This window comes from Ambystoma mexicanum, chromosome 2p, assembly GCF_040938575.1.
Source record: "Ambystoma mexicanum isolate Mex_15411 chromosome 2p, UKY_AmexF1_1, whole genome shotgun sequence".
In the NCBI taxonomy this organism is placed as follows: Eukaryota; Metazoa; Chordata; class Amphibia; order Caudata; family Ambystomatidae; genus Ambystoma; species Ambystoma mexicanum.
Genome location: NC_090923.1, coordinates 366,163,888 through 366,181,349, shown reverse-complemented (window position 1 = coordinate 366,181,349; position 17,462 = coordinate 366,163,888). Strand labels below are relative to the sequence as shown.

The 17,462-nt window shown below is 46.8% G+C and overlaps 1 protein-coding gene across 1 annotated transcript in view; it reads right to left on the bottom strand.

Annotated features, from left to right (window-relative positions):
* Positions 1–10,682, bottom strand: part of PSMD6 (proteasome 26S subunit, non-ATPase 6) — a 104,740-nt gene extending 94,058 nt beyond the window's left edge. The window contains exons 1-2 of the mRNA XM_069643712.1: positions 10,373–10,682; positions 2,347–2,552 (exon numbers count right to left, since the gene is read on the bottom strand). Coding sequence (XP_069499813.1) covers positions 2,347–2,552; positions 10,373–10,517 — 351 coding nt within the window. The 5' untranslated portion in view covers positions 10,518–10,682. The remainder of the gene's footprint in view (positions 1–2,346; positions 2,553–10,372) is intronic.
* Between the last annotated feature and the right edge of the window lie 6,780 nt (positions 10,683–17,462).

The following is a 17,462-nucleotide window of genomic DNA, read 5'->3' as shown; positions in this document are numbered from 1 at the left end:
ACTAGTGTACAGAAAGATCAGAGGACCAATATGGAAGATAATGCAGTACATATAGAAGGTATTGCACGAGGTCGCCATAAGGATGGTGGGACACTCGTTTTTTAATGAGAAGCTGAAGTGAGTATAGAGGTAGTGTAAGTTATACAATACCAGGATAATACACCACTTTGAGGCACGCTCTGTTTAGCTCATAGTGGTATAGATGTATATGATCAGTATACAGTAGTGAAGTAGGCTATGTGTGATATTCCACAGTGATGTGCAGTGGCCATGCAGGCTAGGTGTAGCAGTTAAAGTTATCATGCAAAGTCAAAACAGGCTAGATGAGGCATAAGGGTAGGTGTGCAGTATCAAGATGGGCTGGATGTGGCTTTCAGGATAGCACACAGTAACCGCTGGGCTGAATACGGTAAATGGGCGAGACATGCAATCGCGCGTACTATCAGCGCCTCCTAGGGAAGGTGTTAACAGTATCAGAGGGCGTACAGTTTCAGGTAGACTGGATGGGGCATACAAAGAACGCGCATAGTCATCAGGCAGCCAAGAGTGGCACGCACTATAGCACACACTATTGAAGGTGTAAAGTATGGCATACAGGAGCATAACGCAGTGTCATGGTAAACCAGATATGGTATCCAGGAGTATCACCATATCAGGCAGACTGTGTGAAATTTTCTAAGATCACTTAAGCATCAGGTAGGCTGACAATGGTATGCAGGATGACGTATACTGGATCAATGGCCATGACTGGCTAAATATAGCAGCACAACATAAGAAGACAGGTTGCAAGTGGCATGCAATGAAGCAACAGGTAGGGTGTGCTTGTGGGCGTGGTATACCTTAGCGTTATGGCGTACTACGTAACGGAAACCATTTGTACGTCAGATTTATCTGGTGAAACCGCCGCTTACGATTGTCCGAGTATGGATGTAAAGAGCAAGTGACTGGTCAAACAACATTATGCAACAATAATCGCAGGTTTACATGTTTTGGGGTGCAGTGGCGTGTTACAGCACGGCCTACACATGAATAGATGCGAGACAAGCGGCAATAGAGAGAACTGGTCAGCTTTAGAGAGAGGGGATGCGTGACAATCTTACGGGAGCCAGAGCAAATGTCCAGGTCGTAACTGCAGTCCTACTCCAGGTGGTGGCACAGGCTGGCAAAGAGCAGTGGGCAGGAAGCGCAAAATTAGTTTAATTCTCTTCCAGAACATGCCCTCCAGGATCTCAACCTTAATCCAGTCGACCTCCTGCAGTTCTATCCCATAAAGTAACTAAGGATTACTTTGCCAACGATAAACCAAAGCAGTGTAAAATTGTAGTACTTAAATAGGATTTTCCTGGACTGTGCGTACAGAGGCAGTACGGAGCTCAATTGTAGTGTCATGCTAGGTCTGTATTGATCGTAAACCATGAAACCCAAAGAGCAGACAGTATTCTGAGAAGCAGTCTTGCCATTACATTTTGACCCTTTTGAAGTTTCCTCATTAGGTAATTTGGGAGTCTGATGCTGTTCGTATAGTCTAGATTGTATTAGAGAAATGATGCCTGTTAAGTAAGATAGGAGGCGGCATATCACGCACAGCTGAGAGAAACAGCTTCCGACAATGGCTCGGATTTGTGGATCAAGAGTGAGAATGTGGCCCATTGTAAATCCAAGTTTCCTCACCGTGGTCAACAAAGCTGGATAAGGGCCCACCTCGTCAGGCTAAGTGATTGTAGAGTTTGAAGCCACAGAATTGCAGAGCATCAGTTTCGTTTTGCTGGGATTAAGTCTGTTTAAACAAACAGACAGGCCTCATGTATATTTTGTTAATACTAAAAGACTGTTTCAGAGATCAACTAAGGCACTCAATCAACCAAGGAAGGGGGGGGGGTTATGATTTGGTGTGAGGTTAGGCTGGGAACCCAAATTGTTACTGTAGTTGCCATTTTTTATTTAGCACATTTTACCATTATTATAGTCTCAATGCGCTGGTGGTGGGAATGCCCTCGGGGACCGAAGTCCAGAGTGTTGCAAGTCACGCAGTACGATTAGTATGTGTGTGTGTGTGTGCATTTGAATGTATTACTGTAATGAAAATTATGAAACTGCAAATACTTGAAAAAGATGTGCGCACCAGGTCAAATATTCTCATCATAAAAGCAGGACTAGCAAACAAAAAAATTCAAATAAATAAGTCAAACAAATTTACATTATTTGAATTACTCTAAAAAGTTACCAACACATGCAGTCATCTATTCGTTCAGCAATGATAGGACTACAAACCGGGTTTGACCTCAGCAGACACTTCACAATTCAGGTAAAATTTAAGCACACCAACGCAAGCAGGGTCCAACTCACCTTATCCCCAATCCTACAGAGATATTCAGCTTTTGCCATCATGGCATCACGTATTTCACTCTCGCCCAAATTCTTTTCTGCATCTTCCAAAACATCATCCAGACGTTTTAACTCCTCCTCATTGGCCTTCTTCATTTTGTTCAAAAGGTCGGTATCTACCTGCCAATCAAGTTGTTTACAGAGTCCCTCATAATAGGGTGCCATGTCTGTGGGAAGAAAAGACATCATGAATAGGCAAGTCCCGACAAAAGTACACAAGACAAGGCATGAATTAGTTTTCCTAAATTGATTAGCAGAGTTTGTTAATTAATGTTATTGATTAGCAAACAAACCCATTTGATAAGCAATGTTGCACTCATGTTTTATGTCACCAGAAGTTATTTGTACCCAAGACATAAAATAAGTAATACTACATCAGTTTTGTGGAACGCTGAATTTAGACATTAGTGAGGGGAGTCATGCATTACAAATTCTTAAAATTCTCACTAGACCTGCAGAACAAGCATCTTAGTTTACCTACTGGACCTAAGAGAAATGAACTAGATCCATGGCAACAGACAAAGCGCTTTCTGTAAAAATGGTGCAGGTAACCACAAACCTACTTCATATTTGGGACAATGCTGCCACCCACGGGCCAGCCATGCACAGTGAAGCCTTTGCTTTATTATGACGGTATTATCCTGTATGCGCCAAACTGTTATATATGGTTTTTCCAATGGTTACATATCTGCTACTCATTTATGATTTCTGTATTTTAGTAGATTCATCTCCAAGGTAGGATCCAAAATAATCAATTTACACATTCATTGGTTTATAAATATGTTTTATTCCATACTTTCCACTTGTGACTCTACACGCGATGGTGCTTATTGTTTTCACTGCAGTAAAAGTTTCAGACTAGTTGGTAGAATCTTTCTTTTTCATGTATATTAGTCGTCCAATTTGGGGATCTTTTTGCTCCCAGTTCTAGGTATTGGGATAACTTCGAATATGTTAATGTTAAAGGACATTTGTACCGCGCACTATCACCACCAAAGTGGTCCCCTGGCGCTCTGGCGGCTCTGAAAAAGGGGAGGAGAGGGGGTGGGTTAGTGGGAATAAGCTGGAAAAGTGCAAGAGAGCAGTGATGTGCTGTTGGCAGCCTCAGCCCGGTGGGTCCGTTGGCTGGGCTTGGGGTGTTTTACGGTCCGTAGTCATCGTGTGCTGTTGTGCAGGTCCATTTGTGGTTTGTTTTGTTGTTGCATTGTTGTGAAGTTTGTGCGGATTGCTGCGTTTTAGGTTTGTGGTTGTGTTTGGTTAGAGTTTGAGAGGTGTATGCAGAGGGATGAAATTATTAGTTGGTTAGTTAGCATTGCTGTCCTTGCAATTATGGGATTCCATCTAGGTGCGGTACATGCTGACATTCACATTTCTATCTAGATGCGACGCAAGCTAGGGTTCAGAATTCTAAGTGTAGTGTATGTTAAGAATCACATTTCTATCTAGATGCGACGCAAGCTAGGGTTCAGAATTCTAAGTGTAGTGTATGTTAAGAATCACATTTCTATCCAGATGCGGCGCAAGCTAGGGTTCAGAATTCTAAGTGTGGTGCATGACAAGAATCACATCTCTATCCAGATGCGGCGCAGGCTAGGGTTCAGTTCTCTACATGTGTGGCACTAGCATATGCATCACAAAGCAACATTTACAATCCATTTACAGTGGTCACAAATCTTCCTAAGTATGTATTGTTTAGGTCTATGGCAGTCTACGCTATGGAAGGTAAGGTAGACTGACAGGGGCTTTCTGGAGTAGAGTAATTGCTCTACGCCCCACCCATGCCACACTCAGTTTTGTTGGTGTCTGGCTTCCTTGGCTTCCCCTGTGGACACCTGCAGACACATCTTGGAGCTGCTAATGTAGGAGCCGCCCTTTGTCTTGGGGCCCTTCGCCGACGGGGCTGCCAGGCACAGGGCTGCCCTGAATGTCCATTATAAGGTGTGCTGGGCCAATCAGGTCGGGGGAGGGAGGGTGGCGGTCTCAAGGCAATCAGGAAGCAGAGAGGGAGTCCCGCGTGTGGAAGGCGATTGCCTTGCTTCCAGCCATGGTGTATTGGAGAAATTAAGCAAACAGGGCTGGGGCATGGGTCTGGGCTCTGGCCACTCACCTAGGCATGGATCGTAGTGCAAATGAAGGAAAGAGGGAGCCGTGAAACAAGGGTTATATGCTGGGCCTGGTGGCAACCCGCAACGCTGGCCTGGACATTTTGGGCACACAGGGTCAAGATACCCAAGGCTGCTCACCTGGGGACGCCGGAGTATCCATATGGGCCTTTGAAAGAGTGAGGATACAGTTGTCCTCATACTGATGCAGAGTCACAAGTTGAAATCATGGAATAAAACATTTATAAACCAATGAATGTGTAATTAGATTATTTTTAATCCTACCTTGGAGATGAATATACTAAAATACAGAAATCATAAATGAGGAGCAGATATAACCATGGAAAAACCATAAATATCAGTTTGGCGCAAACAGCATAACACCATTCATAAGAAAGCACTCCTAGTCGAACACACAAAGGGGGTAGCGATGGGTACTATTTATGCACCAGACTTAGTCAACTTATTTATGTTTTTTTTTATTTTTTTTTTTAGACAGAGCGATATACACAGACGAGAAATTCTTGGAAAAAGTGGTACTATGGACACGTTACATTGACAAGGTTTTCCTAATATGGAATGGAACAGCTCAGCAATTTGAAGATTTCACACAAAGGAGCAACAAGAATGATTTTGGAATACAAATCACAGGAACTTGTAGTGAGAACTAGGTCAACCTTCTAGATCTAACAATACACGCAGTTGGTGATCACCTAGAAACCTGCACATATAGGAAGGAAACAGGTCAATTCTACGCTTTATGCGACCAGCTGCTACTAGGAGCCGACAATACGAAATATCCCGACAGGAGAATTTATACGAGCACGCCGAAATCGTCAGAACCAACACGCATGAGAAAGAATGTAAAATTACATGAACGATTTCAACAAAGAGGAAACACAGACAAGAGTATGTACAAAGCATATGAGAAAGCATGTGAGCTCTCACATTCGCAAGCGCTGATGGTGATAGACAAACGCCAAGATAACAAATATGACAAGGTTGGATTTGTAACTAAGTTTTGTAGCAATTAGAATTTTGAAAAGACACTGGTACCTACTCAGATTGGATCAGCATGTACGTGAACATGTGGAGGAAAAGCCACAAGTCGTATACAAAAGAGTGAATACCTTGTTGAATAGGCTGAGCCCATCACTATTGCCCGAGGAACAACATACGCTGATTAGGACATTGCTGCAGCTGGACAAAGATGGGATTCAGAAAATGTGGAACATGCACTATGTGTAAATATGCCCATAATAGAAAAAGCACCTTTACGGATATGAATGGAACAGAAATCAAAATCAGGGGTGGCATGAACTGTCAAACTAAATATGTTTTATATGGCATAATTTGCAAATGCAACAAATTGTACATAGGAAGTACGATTAGGGAATTGAGGACTATAATAAGAACGCCTAGCAACAATAGGAAGCCAAGATCCTAGATTTCTTATAGCCCAACATTGGCAGAAAGAATATCAAATGGACAGCAAAAAGGCACAGAGATATATATTTGCTTACAGAAGGTAAAGCTCGGCACGAGAGGCGGAAACAAGGAGAAAATGCTTAGACAAGCAGAAGCAAGACTCGTATGTAAATGTAAAACCACAGTAACTGGCCACAGATAATAAAGTTCTAATTTCGAGAGTGAATCCAGTAACTAGGAGATATGTAAATGCATCCAACACTGATCAATTTTTAAAGGAGTAAGATCTCTGTTTAGCTACAACATAGTACTGGGATACCCTACGATGTATTGATATATCTTGAGAATCTGGTGTAAATTAAAAAGTACCACATAAGCTTTGTGAATCAGGAAACCAAAATCATAATAAACAAGATATCCTAAGATGCATGGTTTTATTAAGAGTATCAAAGCCTAAAAATGTAATGTTATAATCTAACTAGGTATGAGCCTACACCACAGTAACGACTTAGGTCATGAATACATGTACGAGGGGCAAGTATAATTTCAGAGTAATTGTGCTAATAGATATTGGTACCATAATAACAAACATAGGAATGTAAAACACTAAGGATCCAACCTCTAGGTGTTTTTATATATAAAAAAACGAATACGAGAAATTTGAGAATTAAATATCAAAATATCATAGGAAGTTGGACATGAGTGATACATCACTGAGGAATACACAAACGAGTCAGAAAACAAGGCGATTGCTGTATAAGTAATAAGAGAAGATGGCACGAGCATTCGCTGTAACCATGGCAGTATATCTGAATATTATGAGGCTTGGTATATGGACCATTCATAAAACAAATATCAGATGCATCAATTACAGTAGAGTAATAACCATCTCGTTTACATAATTGCTTTTATTTAACTTATGAATGCAGTATAAACAACTATGGGAATTTGTAGCGTGAAATATATAGGTAGTTGGGTATGCATTACGGATTACTGCAGGAACACGGGAGCGGGATCCCAAAATATGGCGACCCCCGAGTAAGTGGAAAGAAAAGATGGCACGAGTCTCCAAAATTGCCATGGGAGCACATCTAAACAGTAAAGTAATGGTGTCGGCTTCTCAGAAGCAACATGAGAGCCGACGCTTATTCGAGATACGGATATCCTAGGTAAGCACCTTACACATCACAACATAAATGTTGACAAGGGAGCAAATCATGGATAAGAGGACACTATTTGTAACGATCTGTATCTGCAATACCAATACCTTACATTTGACATGATCGGTATATAGGCAGACTATACATGCGAAAGACAAACACATGCTTAATATTACCAGACGAGATTGAATGAAAAGCTGCTGCAGATAAGATGGTTTGATGAGGAGATTGTTAGATACAGGGACGTCAGAACAGTGGAGCGCAATTATAATAGATAATAACAAACACACACGGACAAGAGTCACAGGGGTAATCAGAATTTATTAAAGTAAATTAAAATATGATGATTCAAAGGAAGAATGAAACTAATAAAAAGATGTCATTTTGTTTTAGGTGAATGATCCCAGCTTTACAAGTAACGAGTCTCAGGACCAATGGTAAGGATTTAATCTGTGTTAATCTGCAACTAAGAATGTTTATATTGTGTCAAAAACAATATGCAATGCGGAATGTACTTATCCTGCTCAGCTTTACGATACTGTGGAAACATGGAATTGAGAGAATGTATATAATTGGAATTATAACACAATTGGTCTGAAACATTCAATTTTATCATACTAGAATGCCGTCAAGCAATGCATTTCATTCATTTTTTATGCCTTTTATTTCCTCTGAAACCCTGAACTTACTCCCCTTTCCCAAGCCATTATATCTGTCACGATGCCTTAATTATAATGCTTTAATTATATGTTCATGGTTGAATTACTTTGAAACAAACCAGAGAACTAAATATGCCCCGATTTGAAATAGACGCATACTGAAACACATGTAATCTAAAGGGCACACACTCAGGATGATTAAATAGTGGTGATTTACAACTACTTTGGCACCTGTCTTCATTGAGTATAGACATGAAGATTTGAAGGATCGGTATTTGGCTTTTCACCGATATACTCTAACATGACACGACAAAGACAAAAATAAAAAGGAGGACAAAATAATAGACATTGAAGTCGCCGGGCAAGTCGGTTTTAAGAAAGAGCCATTCGAAGCCTGAACTTATCGATAGGAAAATCATGAGGTCTAATTAGTCAAATGGACTCCTAGACATTTCCCTGCCCATTTCAATTGGCATTTCACCTACCACTGTGCCTTTTCTGACTTAAAGGTACATTTTAGATTTAAGATTTAGGCATATTTATTTTTAATTGAGCATTTGGCAAAGGAATCCCTAGTTTTCACTGTTGCGAGGGAATCGATATCTTAGGGTTCCCCAGTGTCGAAGGATGTCATCCGCAAATAAAGAAATCAGAGGTTAATCAGTGCCATGTGTGACCGCATGTAAGTGAGGTCTTTGTCCGGGGTAAAGGGCAGAAGACTCCATTGTCAACACAAACGGTAATAGGGACAACATGTTTCCCCATTTAGTTCTACTGTAAAGGAGAAAAGGTTGGAAGGGTGTGACCGAAAAATCGCTGTTTACCTCCAACTCTTGCCCGCAGGTATCATATTAAGGCACTTATTCTAATCATGTATTCTTCAAATCCATATCTATGAAGGGCTTCTACCATAAATTCCCAAAATCCGGTTGCTTACTCTGCATCCAGTGTGAGGCGCCAAGTTCTTCCTGGATCTTTGCACTCTGCCAATTATGTGGGCCACCCTCCTTATGTTGTCGCGCCTTGAAACACACGTGTGTGTGTGTGTGTGTATATATATATATATATATATATATATATATATATATATATATGAATGATCATATCATATAGGCGTGCTATAAATAATACATCATATCATGTCACGTTACCCGCTGCATTCTTCCCCGGGACAAAACTTGCTTGGTCCGGTACAGGGTTCAAAATTGCTAGGAGCCATTTGGCTCCCGCTTGTAGACTAGGAGATCCTAGCTGGCTTGAAAACAACAGCTACCAGGAGTTACTTTTGGCTGCACAATTACAACTGCTGTCTAACAAACATAGATACACCTACTCCTTCATCTGCCCCACCAACCCAAGCATTCAAAATATGCAATTAGTAGCACCTTTAAATTCTCCTTTACCTACCAACCCCTAACCTCAACCCATTCACCACCCCCCACTTCCTCATACCATCCTTTAATACAGGCCCAACCCCCCCACCTGCCCTTCCTTGATAAACACACAATTTCCTTCATCACACCCCTTCTATCTTCACTGGACACCAGACACACCTCCTTCATCAAACCTACGATCGCTGACCATCAGAATTTAAGCTCCTTCGCCTATCAAATACTTTCAACACATTCCACCCCTAACCCACCAATTTTATATACGCACTGCGGGCAACAATCTTACATCCCTGATCTAACCTCTCCACTTCATACCCTCTACTCCGCTAACACCTTACAAGTCCACCCGCACAATCTCCACTCACTGTCGTCCCAGTACACCCCTGCCTCTTATCCAATACCCTCCCTCGCTCTTCACCATATTCCATCATCCATCGGGAACCCTCCCCGCTCCACCTCCCACCTTAACACTTATCCCTGCTTGCACCACCTGCTCACCCGCCTTTCATCAAACTTACCATCATTGCCGTCTCCAGCCTCCCAATCTCAAACCTTCAGTCAACATAACATGTCACAACTTAATCTCAGAACCCGCCACTTCTTCTAACTGCATTAACCCCTACCATCCATGGGTGCCTGCCTCAACACACCTCAAACAGCCTGCCTGAATCCACAGCCGCACTCCTACCGTTACCTCTCAGTCAACCTTGGACTCCTTTCACTCACTCTCGGTACCTAACACGGCTGAAGGAACTACCTCTGGACACTATCTCCCCCATACTATATGACTCTACAACCATCTCCTGGGTAGCTATTAGTCCACCCAATCTTAACCCACACTGCTTTGCTCTGACTAGCATTACCTTCCCACCCAAAACCGCCCCTCACCTTGCATCACTAGGCACCTTGCAAGCAATTCTTGCCTCCACCGCGCCACTTACCTGATCCACCTACTTTTACTCACACCCCCGCCCTAACATAAAACATAACTTATTGCGTGCCGCACCCCTAACATTTCGTTCGTTTGGGTAATGATTTAAATGGAACCTACGAAATTGTGCTCTCCATTCAGGAACCAGAAAGCAAAAACAATACCAGGACAACGTCCCCGAGTTGCATAAGGACTATATGCCCTCTCCCCAAAATTAAGGGATGGTGGTGCAATACTCATCGGCCTTGCTCACTGCTATGCTGAGCATATCATATCCAATTTGTCACCGAAAAATCACCTCAATCCGCACACTTACTGTTGCTCTTGACAGCTTCCATCAGTTCCTCCTTGACCCGCACATCCCCGCGGTGCTCTTTCAGAGTCAGCAGGAACTTGAGCTGTGCGATTCGCAAATCTGGGTTTTTGGGCAACCCCTCTTCTTCCAAGTTTTCCAGCGGCATTGCTGTAAATAGAAAAAGCCGCTCAAGAAGACTGCCACTGACACAGCAATCTTAACAGCACCGGAAGTCCGCCGACGCACTTCCTGTGCGACTTCACCCGGATATGGGAAAACTACAACACCAACACTCTTTCAGTGTAAGCACAGTGAATAGATGGGAGAGTATCACATTTAGTGTTGCCAGGTCCGCTTATTATAAGCGACTTTGGGCTTGTTTTTGCCCAAAGTCGCTTATAATATTTGGAGGTCGCTTGTCGCGGTTTTCGTCCGCTTGTTGGACCGTCTGTGCGCGTGTAATTGGGCCTGTTTATATTGCTGTTAAGCCCATTACACGTCGCACAGAGGGTCCTGCACTGGGCTGCTGGCAGCACTTGACGGCAATTGCTGCTTTGTCTTGCTCTCGGGTGCGCCCTGTATTTTGAATATGCTTAAGTGTTTGGCACTGATGGGATCGTTACTTGCCCACTAGGTGGCCCATCAATGCCAAATGCCTAAACATATGCAAAAAAAGCGCCCTTTAAAAGTTTTGTCATGCAGGCAGACACACTGACATGTAAAGATGCAAAGAAGGGGATTGGTTTAGTTTAGCAAGCGTCACTCTATAGCAATATTATCCTGGTGATATCCCCAGTGCTGACGCATTATCCACTAACATCCTTTATTTATTTATTTTTTAAAAACTTTTTTTTGCAAGACTGGGTTAGAGGATTATTGGAATCTATATACAACATTTTCTCAGAAAGATGTATTCAGGAAGGCCATGTTTCTTTTCAGCTTCCAATTGGCCATGTTACAATATTATATAGCGCCTTGGATTAAGGCGCTATATAAAACAATAAATACAAATATTTCAGGGCCGTATTATTTTGCAATCTGGGACTTCTAGTCGCCATGCAATACAATATTGTTGTTCTAACACACTATGTCAGTGTTCTGTCTATGTATGTTTTTCTTGTTGTGTTATGTTTCTTACTTTTGAGACCTTTCCACAACTTTTTAGGTGCACGCTTGTTTTTTTCCGCTTATTTGGATGGGAGTCAGCTTGTTTTGGGCTTGTTTTTGAAGGGCATTCAGCTTATTTTCTCTTTCCGACCTGGCAACACTGTTAAATGCCCAAGGCGTTTGTGGAATCGACTCTCTGCGACGAGAGAGAAAATGGGAAGTTAGATGTAACGTTGAAACTGGCGTATTCATCCTCCATGGTTGGTACAATGATGAGCAGAGCACGTCATCTCTGGCTACCAAGACTAAGAGCAGAAGCTTGTTAATACAGTTTAATGAAAAGAAGGTTGTCTATGCAAGCTCTCTATGATGCACACAGAAATGACTTACGTAATATACAGATCCTTATGATTAGATTACTTAAAGGTAATCTTCATTACCCCGACGGCACTCGTTCATGTCTCAGTAATTACAATTGGATTTGAGACATTCCAATGTTGCAGGATTGCTGGACACCTGCGGAATTGCTGTCATAAACATGAACCACCGCATTCTGTACACTGCGCTCTCACGGCGACCCTTTGTTCAATTAAGGGTTCTTGTATGAATGCATGGTAAATAAGTTTAAGAAAACATCTTTGCGAAAGGCGCAGAGGATTTAAAATGAAGCCACTAACAGTTTACAGAAGAATATGATGGAAGGGATAAATGATGAGGATCACTCGATGACAGTTAACTGTTCATTGCGGTGCGTGCAGTCTGTATGTTCCACCATTGTTCAGTGCACAATCTTTCGATCATGCGAAAAGCAAAGTGGTATATTAAAGCACAGTGGTGAATTGTTCTCTTTGATACACGTTACAACACATGCAGAAATATGTAGACATAAATAGTTGGACACCAGCACATTCCACAAAGCACAGTGTTGGCGGTCTCCGGTGATCCGCCTCCGTGAGCCCCCCCAACCCCGTGATAGTAAGACACGGAGACAGTGATGTTGTCGGTGTGGGCTCCCCGGTGATCTGCCGTCACCAGGAACCGCCCCGTTTATTTAACAGCGCACGCGACGGAGTGAACGTCACTCCGTCGCGTGCGTACCCTTAAAGGGGCAACGCCACACTCCTCCTTTTCCATAACAACAAATTGGAAACAGGAGTACCTAACTAGCACACATCTATCACACATATAACTCTGTAAGTTTCAACAAAACCCCCATTTATTGACAGCCACCCCGGATCCCCCGTGGGTACCTGTCCTGGCCTGACCATTAATCCCCGGTCAGCCTCCCCAGCTCAGTCCGTAACATAGTCATCGAGACGGGCAGGTTTCCCACGCCCTGATCTCAGGGGGTACCTCCTGCCACCGTCCCTGGCTGGTGTCCCTGGACCGGGTCCGCCTCGAGCCGGAGACTTCACTGCGGAATTTTCTCCCCCACCTTCATCCAGAGCGCCTTCACCTTCTCGGCTGTCCGGGCTGTCCACTCTGGGGTCGCCGATCTTCCTGAAGAATGACGCATTCCTGGTTACCGATGAAGTTCCATCCGAGGCTGTCACCATCGACCCCTTGACGGCCACCACATCTAAGGGAGCGGGTTCATACGTGAGGGACAGTTTTCCATGGGGGTGACGATTTCTCACCAGCACCTCATCTCCCAGCGCGATGTGTGGGGGTCTGAGGCCCCTCCTGATGTTCTCCATCTGTGTCCTGACCTGTCTGTCCTCTTCCACCTGCTCATTGTCGATGACGGCAGGGTCTCTGTCCCCCACCTCCGGTATGACATCTCTCGGGCACCGCTGGAAGAGTGCTTCTGCCGGAGCCACCCCCGTTGACGAGTGAGGGGTGGTTCGGTAACCTCGTAGGAAGACGTACAAAGCCCTCTGTAAACACTCCCCTTTTCCATGGGCAATTCTGAACACCTTGTTGAGAGTGCGCATCATGCGCTCGGCCTCCCCGTTGGCGCGGGGCCACAGTGGGGTGACCCGCCGGTGTTGAATGCCATACTCCTTCATGAGCTCGGCAAAACTCTCACCCTGGAATGGGGCTCCGTTGTCAGAGCACAGCACAGAGGGGAGGCCATGAGTGGCAAAGATCTTCTCCAGCGCCACCACCACGTTCTCAAACGCCACTGAGTCTATGAACTCAACTTCCGGGTACCTCGACCACTCGTCGACCACCACCAGAAAATGCGTACCTCTGGACGTGGATCCAGAGTCAGCGTGCACCACTTCCCATGGTCGAGTCCCTCGGGGCATTGCTTCAATGGATGGTTCCTTCTGGGCCGGGGCAGCCGCCTGGCACCACACGCAAGAGGCCACAAACGCCTCCACCTTTCGCTCCAGCTCAGGGAACCACACCTTCTGACGGAGGCGAGCTTTGGTCTTGGGGGCCCCTTGATGACCCTGGTGCGCCAGTGCGATGACCTGTGCCACTTTGGTCTGGGGCACCACGATTCGTTCCCCTCTCAGCAGTAGCCCCGACTCCGAGAATGTTAGTTCCTCTCTCGCTCTCCACAATTGCTCGAGGGCGATCCGGGCCTCACATGTCCTTCGTTCCACAGCCTCCAGCACTGTCTTCCAGGCTCCTTTCTGCATGGCCTCCTTCAGGATGGCAAAGCATTAGTCGCCTCTCGACGCAGCCTCGAGTTCCTCCACCTGCATGGAGTTGGGTGTCGCAGTCTCCACGACCAGGCAGACGTGCTCGTCGGCTTCCTCCGCCGATGCCGACTCCTGCGAGTCGTTTCTGGGGTGTCGAGATAGGTAGTCCGCCGCATTGTTGGCACCAGGACGATAGATCAACGACACTCCATACTCCAGCAGGGCGAGCATCCAGCGCTCAATTCTCACTGGCGGGCGAGATGACGAGCCCGCCATGATCGGCAACAGCGGCTTGTGGTCCGTGACCACGGTCACGGGACGCCCCAGAATATAGAGGCGGAAGTGCCGACAGCCCCACAGCACCGCCAGGGCTTCCCTCTCGATTTGGGAGTATCGTTGCTCAGTGTCGGAAAGGGCCTTACTGGCGTAGGCTATTGGTCAGACCTCCTGGTCTTTCCCTACTTGCGTAAGCACCGCCCCAAGCCCATATGGGCTGGCGTCCACCACGATTTCCGTCTGTAGGCTCGGGTCGAAAAACGCCATGGTGTCATGTGCCGCTAAAGCCCCTCGGATATCGTCAAATGCCGCCTGTTCCAGAGGGCCCCACTGCCAGGTGGTGTCCTTCTTGGTGAGCGACCTCAGTGGCTCAGAGCGGGATGCGAGATTCCTGATGAAACGGCCGCAGTACGTGACCATCCCCAAGAAGCTCCTCACCTCCGCAACATTCTCAGGCGGGCGCGCCTCCTTAATGTCCCTCACTTTGCGGGGATCCGGGGACACCCCATCCGCCTTAAATACGAACCCAAAGAATTCGATCGTCGTCTTCAGGAATTCGCACTTGTCCTTGTGCAGGGTGAGGCCCAGCAGGCGTAGCCGTTCAAAGGTCTTGGACAGGCGTGACAGATGCTCCGTTTCCGATTTGGCGTACACCAAGATATCATCGCTAATATTAAGGACGCCATCAAGATCCGCCAGTGCACCCCTTATGATGTTTTGAAAGACCTCCGCTGCGGAGGACACCCCAAAGCTCAGTCTCTTGTATCGATAGAGACCCCGATGTGTGGTAAAGGTAGTAATATAGCGGGATTCTGGGTGCAAGACCACCTGATGATAACCCGATCTCAGGTCGAGCTTGGAGAAGAACCTCGCACCTTGCAGTTCCGCAATAATGTCATCGATGGTGGGGGTGAGGTGTCGCTCCCTCTTTATGGCCTTATTGGGGAGCCGCATGTCCACACAGATTCTCACGGCATCTGGCTGCTTGGGTTTGCGTGCGATGACGATGGGGGACACCCAGGGGGTGGGGCCTTCAACCTTTTCAATTATGTCCAGCCCCACGAGGTTGTCAAGTTCGCGATCTACCAGATCCCTAAGATGGAAAGGAACCCGTCGGTGCTTCAGCGCCACTGGTTGTATAGATTCGTCGATATGGAGCCGGACCGGCTCACCCACCAGCTGTCCAATGCCCTCAAACAGGGATCCATGTTTGGCCAGGAGGACCTGGATGTCATCTAAGTACACTGAGTAGGCGAACGTGACGATACCCAGTGCCTCCGCCGCGGCACAGCAGAGCAGGGTGTTGTCGCTCACCGGTGTGACATAGAACCTAGCCCGTATGTGTGAGTCACCATACTGCACATCAGCCACGAACACACCGTCTAGAGGCAAAGGCCGGTCCCCGCCGAAGGCGAATATGCGTGCTTTCGGCGCAGCCAGCGCGGGCGGGGCCTGCATGGTCTTATAATGCTGGCGGGCCATTACATTTACGGATGCGCCAGTGTCCACTAGCATCAGCACAGAGTCTCCATTAACCAGCACGTTGCACCTGGGCTGTCTTTTGGAGCGGGACTTGAGCACGCTCACACTGGACACGAAAAACACGTTCTCCTCGTCCTCTTCCTCCTCCACCTCATCCTGAGGGGCCCCTTCGTCACCCTGGTCCACCTGGGCAACGTTGGAGGTCCTCTGGGGCCGGAAGAAGCCGGCTTGAACTGGTCCCCTCGGCACAATCTTGGGGGTGGCAGACCTGCACATTCTGGCGAAAAGTGGTCAGGGCCTCCGCATTTGCCACACTTGACTCCTGTTGCAGGGCATTCCGCGGGGTGCGGGAGATCGTACCCACACTTCGGGCACGAGGCATTCGACCCCTGCGCACGCTGGCTCTGAGTGTTCATGGGGCGCCTTAACCCGCGGCCTCTTCCGACCGCGCAGACCTCTTCCATCTTGGCTGGGCGAGCACCCGCTTCCATCCTGGTTGCCCGCAGTTCCGAGACCTCGTGGCACCTACCCAGTTCTAGGATGCGAGGGAGGGTGATGCCCGGCTCTCGCAGTATCTGGCGTCTCAGTTTCCCAGAGCTGCACCCCTGAATGAGTTGGTTCCGAATCATAACCTCAGGGTCGTTCCAGGCACAAGGTGCTGCCAATCGCTGCAGCCGCCCAAAGAACACATCCAGAGTCTCATCATCTTTTTGTCGAGCCGTTCCCATAAGAAAACATTCATAGTCCGCATTGGCCATCGGCAGAAAATGATTGTGGAGTGCCTCCTTCGCCACCGCAAACGATCCGTCCACCGGCTGCAGGGACATAAATACCTCATGCACCGCAGGACCAGCAGAGTATAGGAGAGTGGCCAGCTTGCCGTCGTCCGTTGTCTCCATTGTGGCCTTGAAATACATCTCCAGCCTATCCATCCACATCTTCCACCTCTGTCCCAGGCCTGATGGAGCACCCGAGATATCAAACTCAGGCATTGGCTGTAGGGACCCCGGTGGTTTCGGCGGAGGAGCAGGCGGAGGTACAGGAGCCACAGCAGCAGCAGCAGCAGCCTGATCCATGGTGGAAAGCGCACAGGCACCCCAAAGGATTGAGAAGAAAGGGGCCGCAACTCACCACCAGCCGTGATCTTCGTGGAGGTGTCACTCCAGCCGGCATGCAGACAATGAGGTGTCCAAAAGTTGAGTAGAGGAAGAGACCCCTAGTGCAACAGCAGGCTTTCCATGGAGTCTCCGTGCCTCTGCTCGGTAATAACAGTGAAAATGTCAAAATTTCCTTTTGGAACTGACATGTGCTGTATTCAGCGATCATCCGCCGCCGAAATTTCCAAAAATTGTGGCCGGATGGCTCACCGACGCTTCGTTATGAAGCCGTGAGTCTCCGAGGCCTATTGATCAAAATGGCCACCGGCCGCGTGCGTCGCTTCCTTCTCTGCGGTCGGAGTTCGTCGGAGCGTTCACATGCGATCATCTGCGCTCCCGACGAAACTCCCCGCCTTTCCCAGGAAGCGATCCGGGCCTCGTCACCACTGTTGGCGGTCTCCGGTGATCCGCCTCCGTGAGCCCCCCACCCCCGTGATAGTAAGACACGGAGACAGTGATGTTGTCGGTGTGGGCTCCCCGGTGATCTGCCGTCAC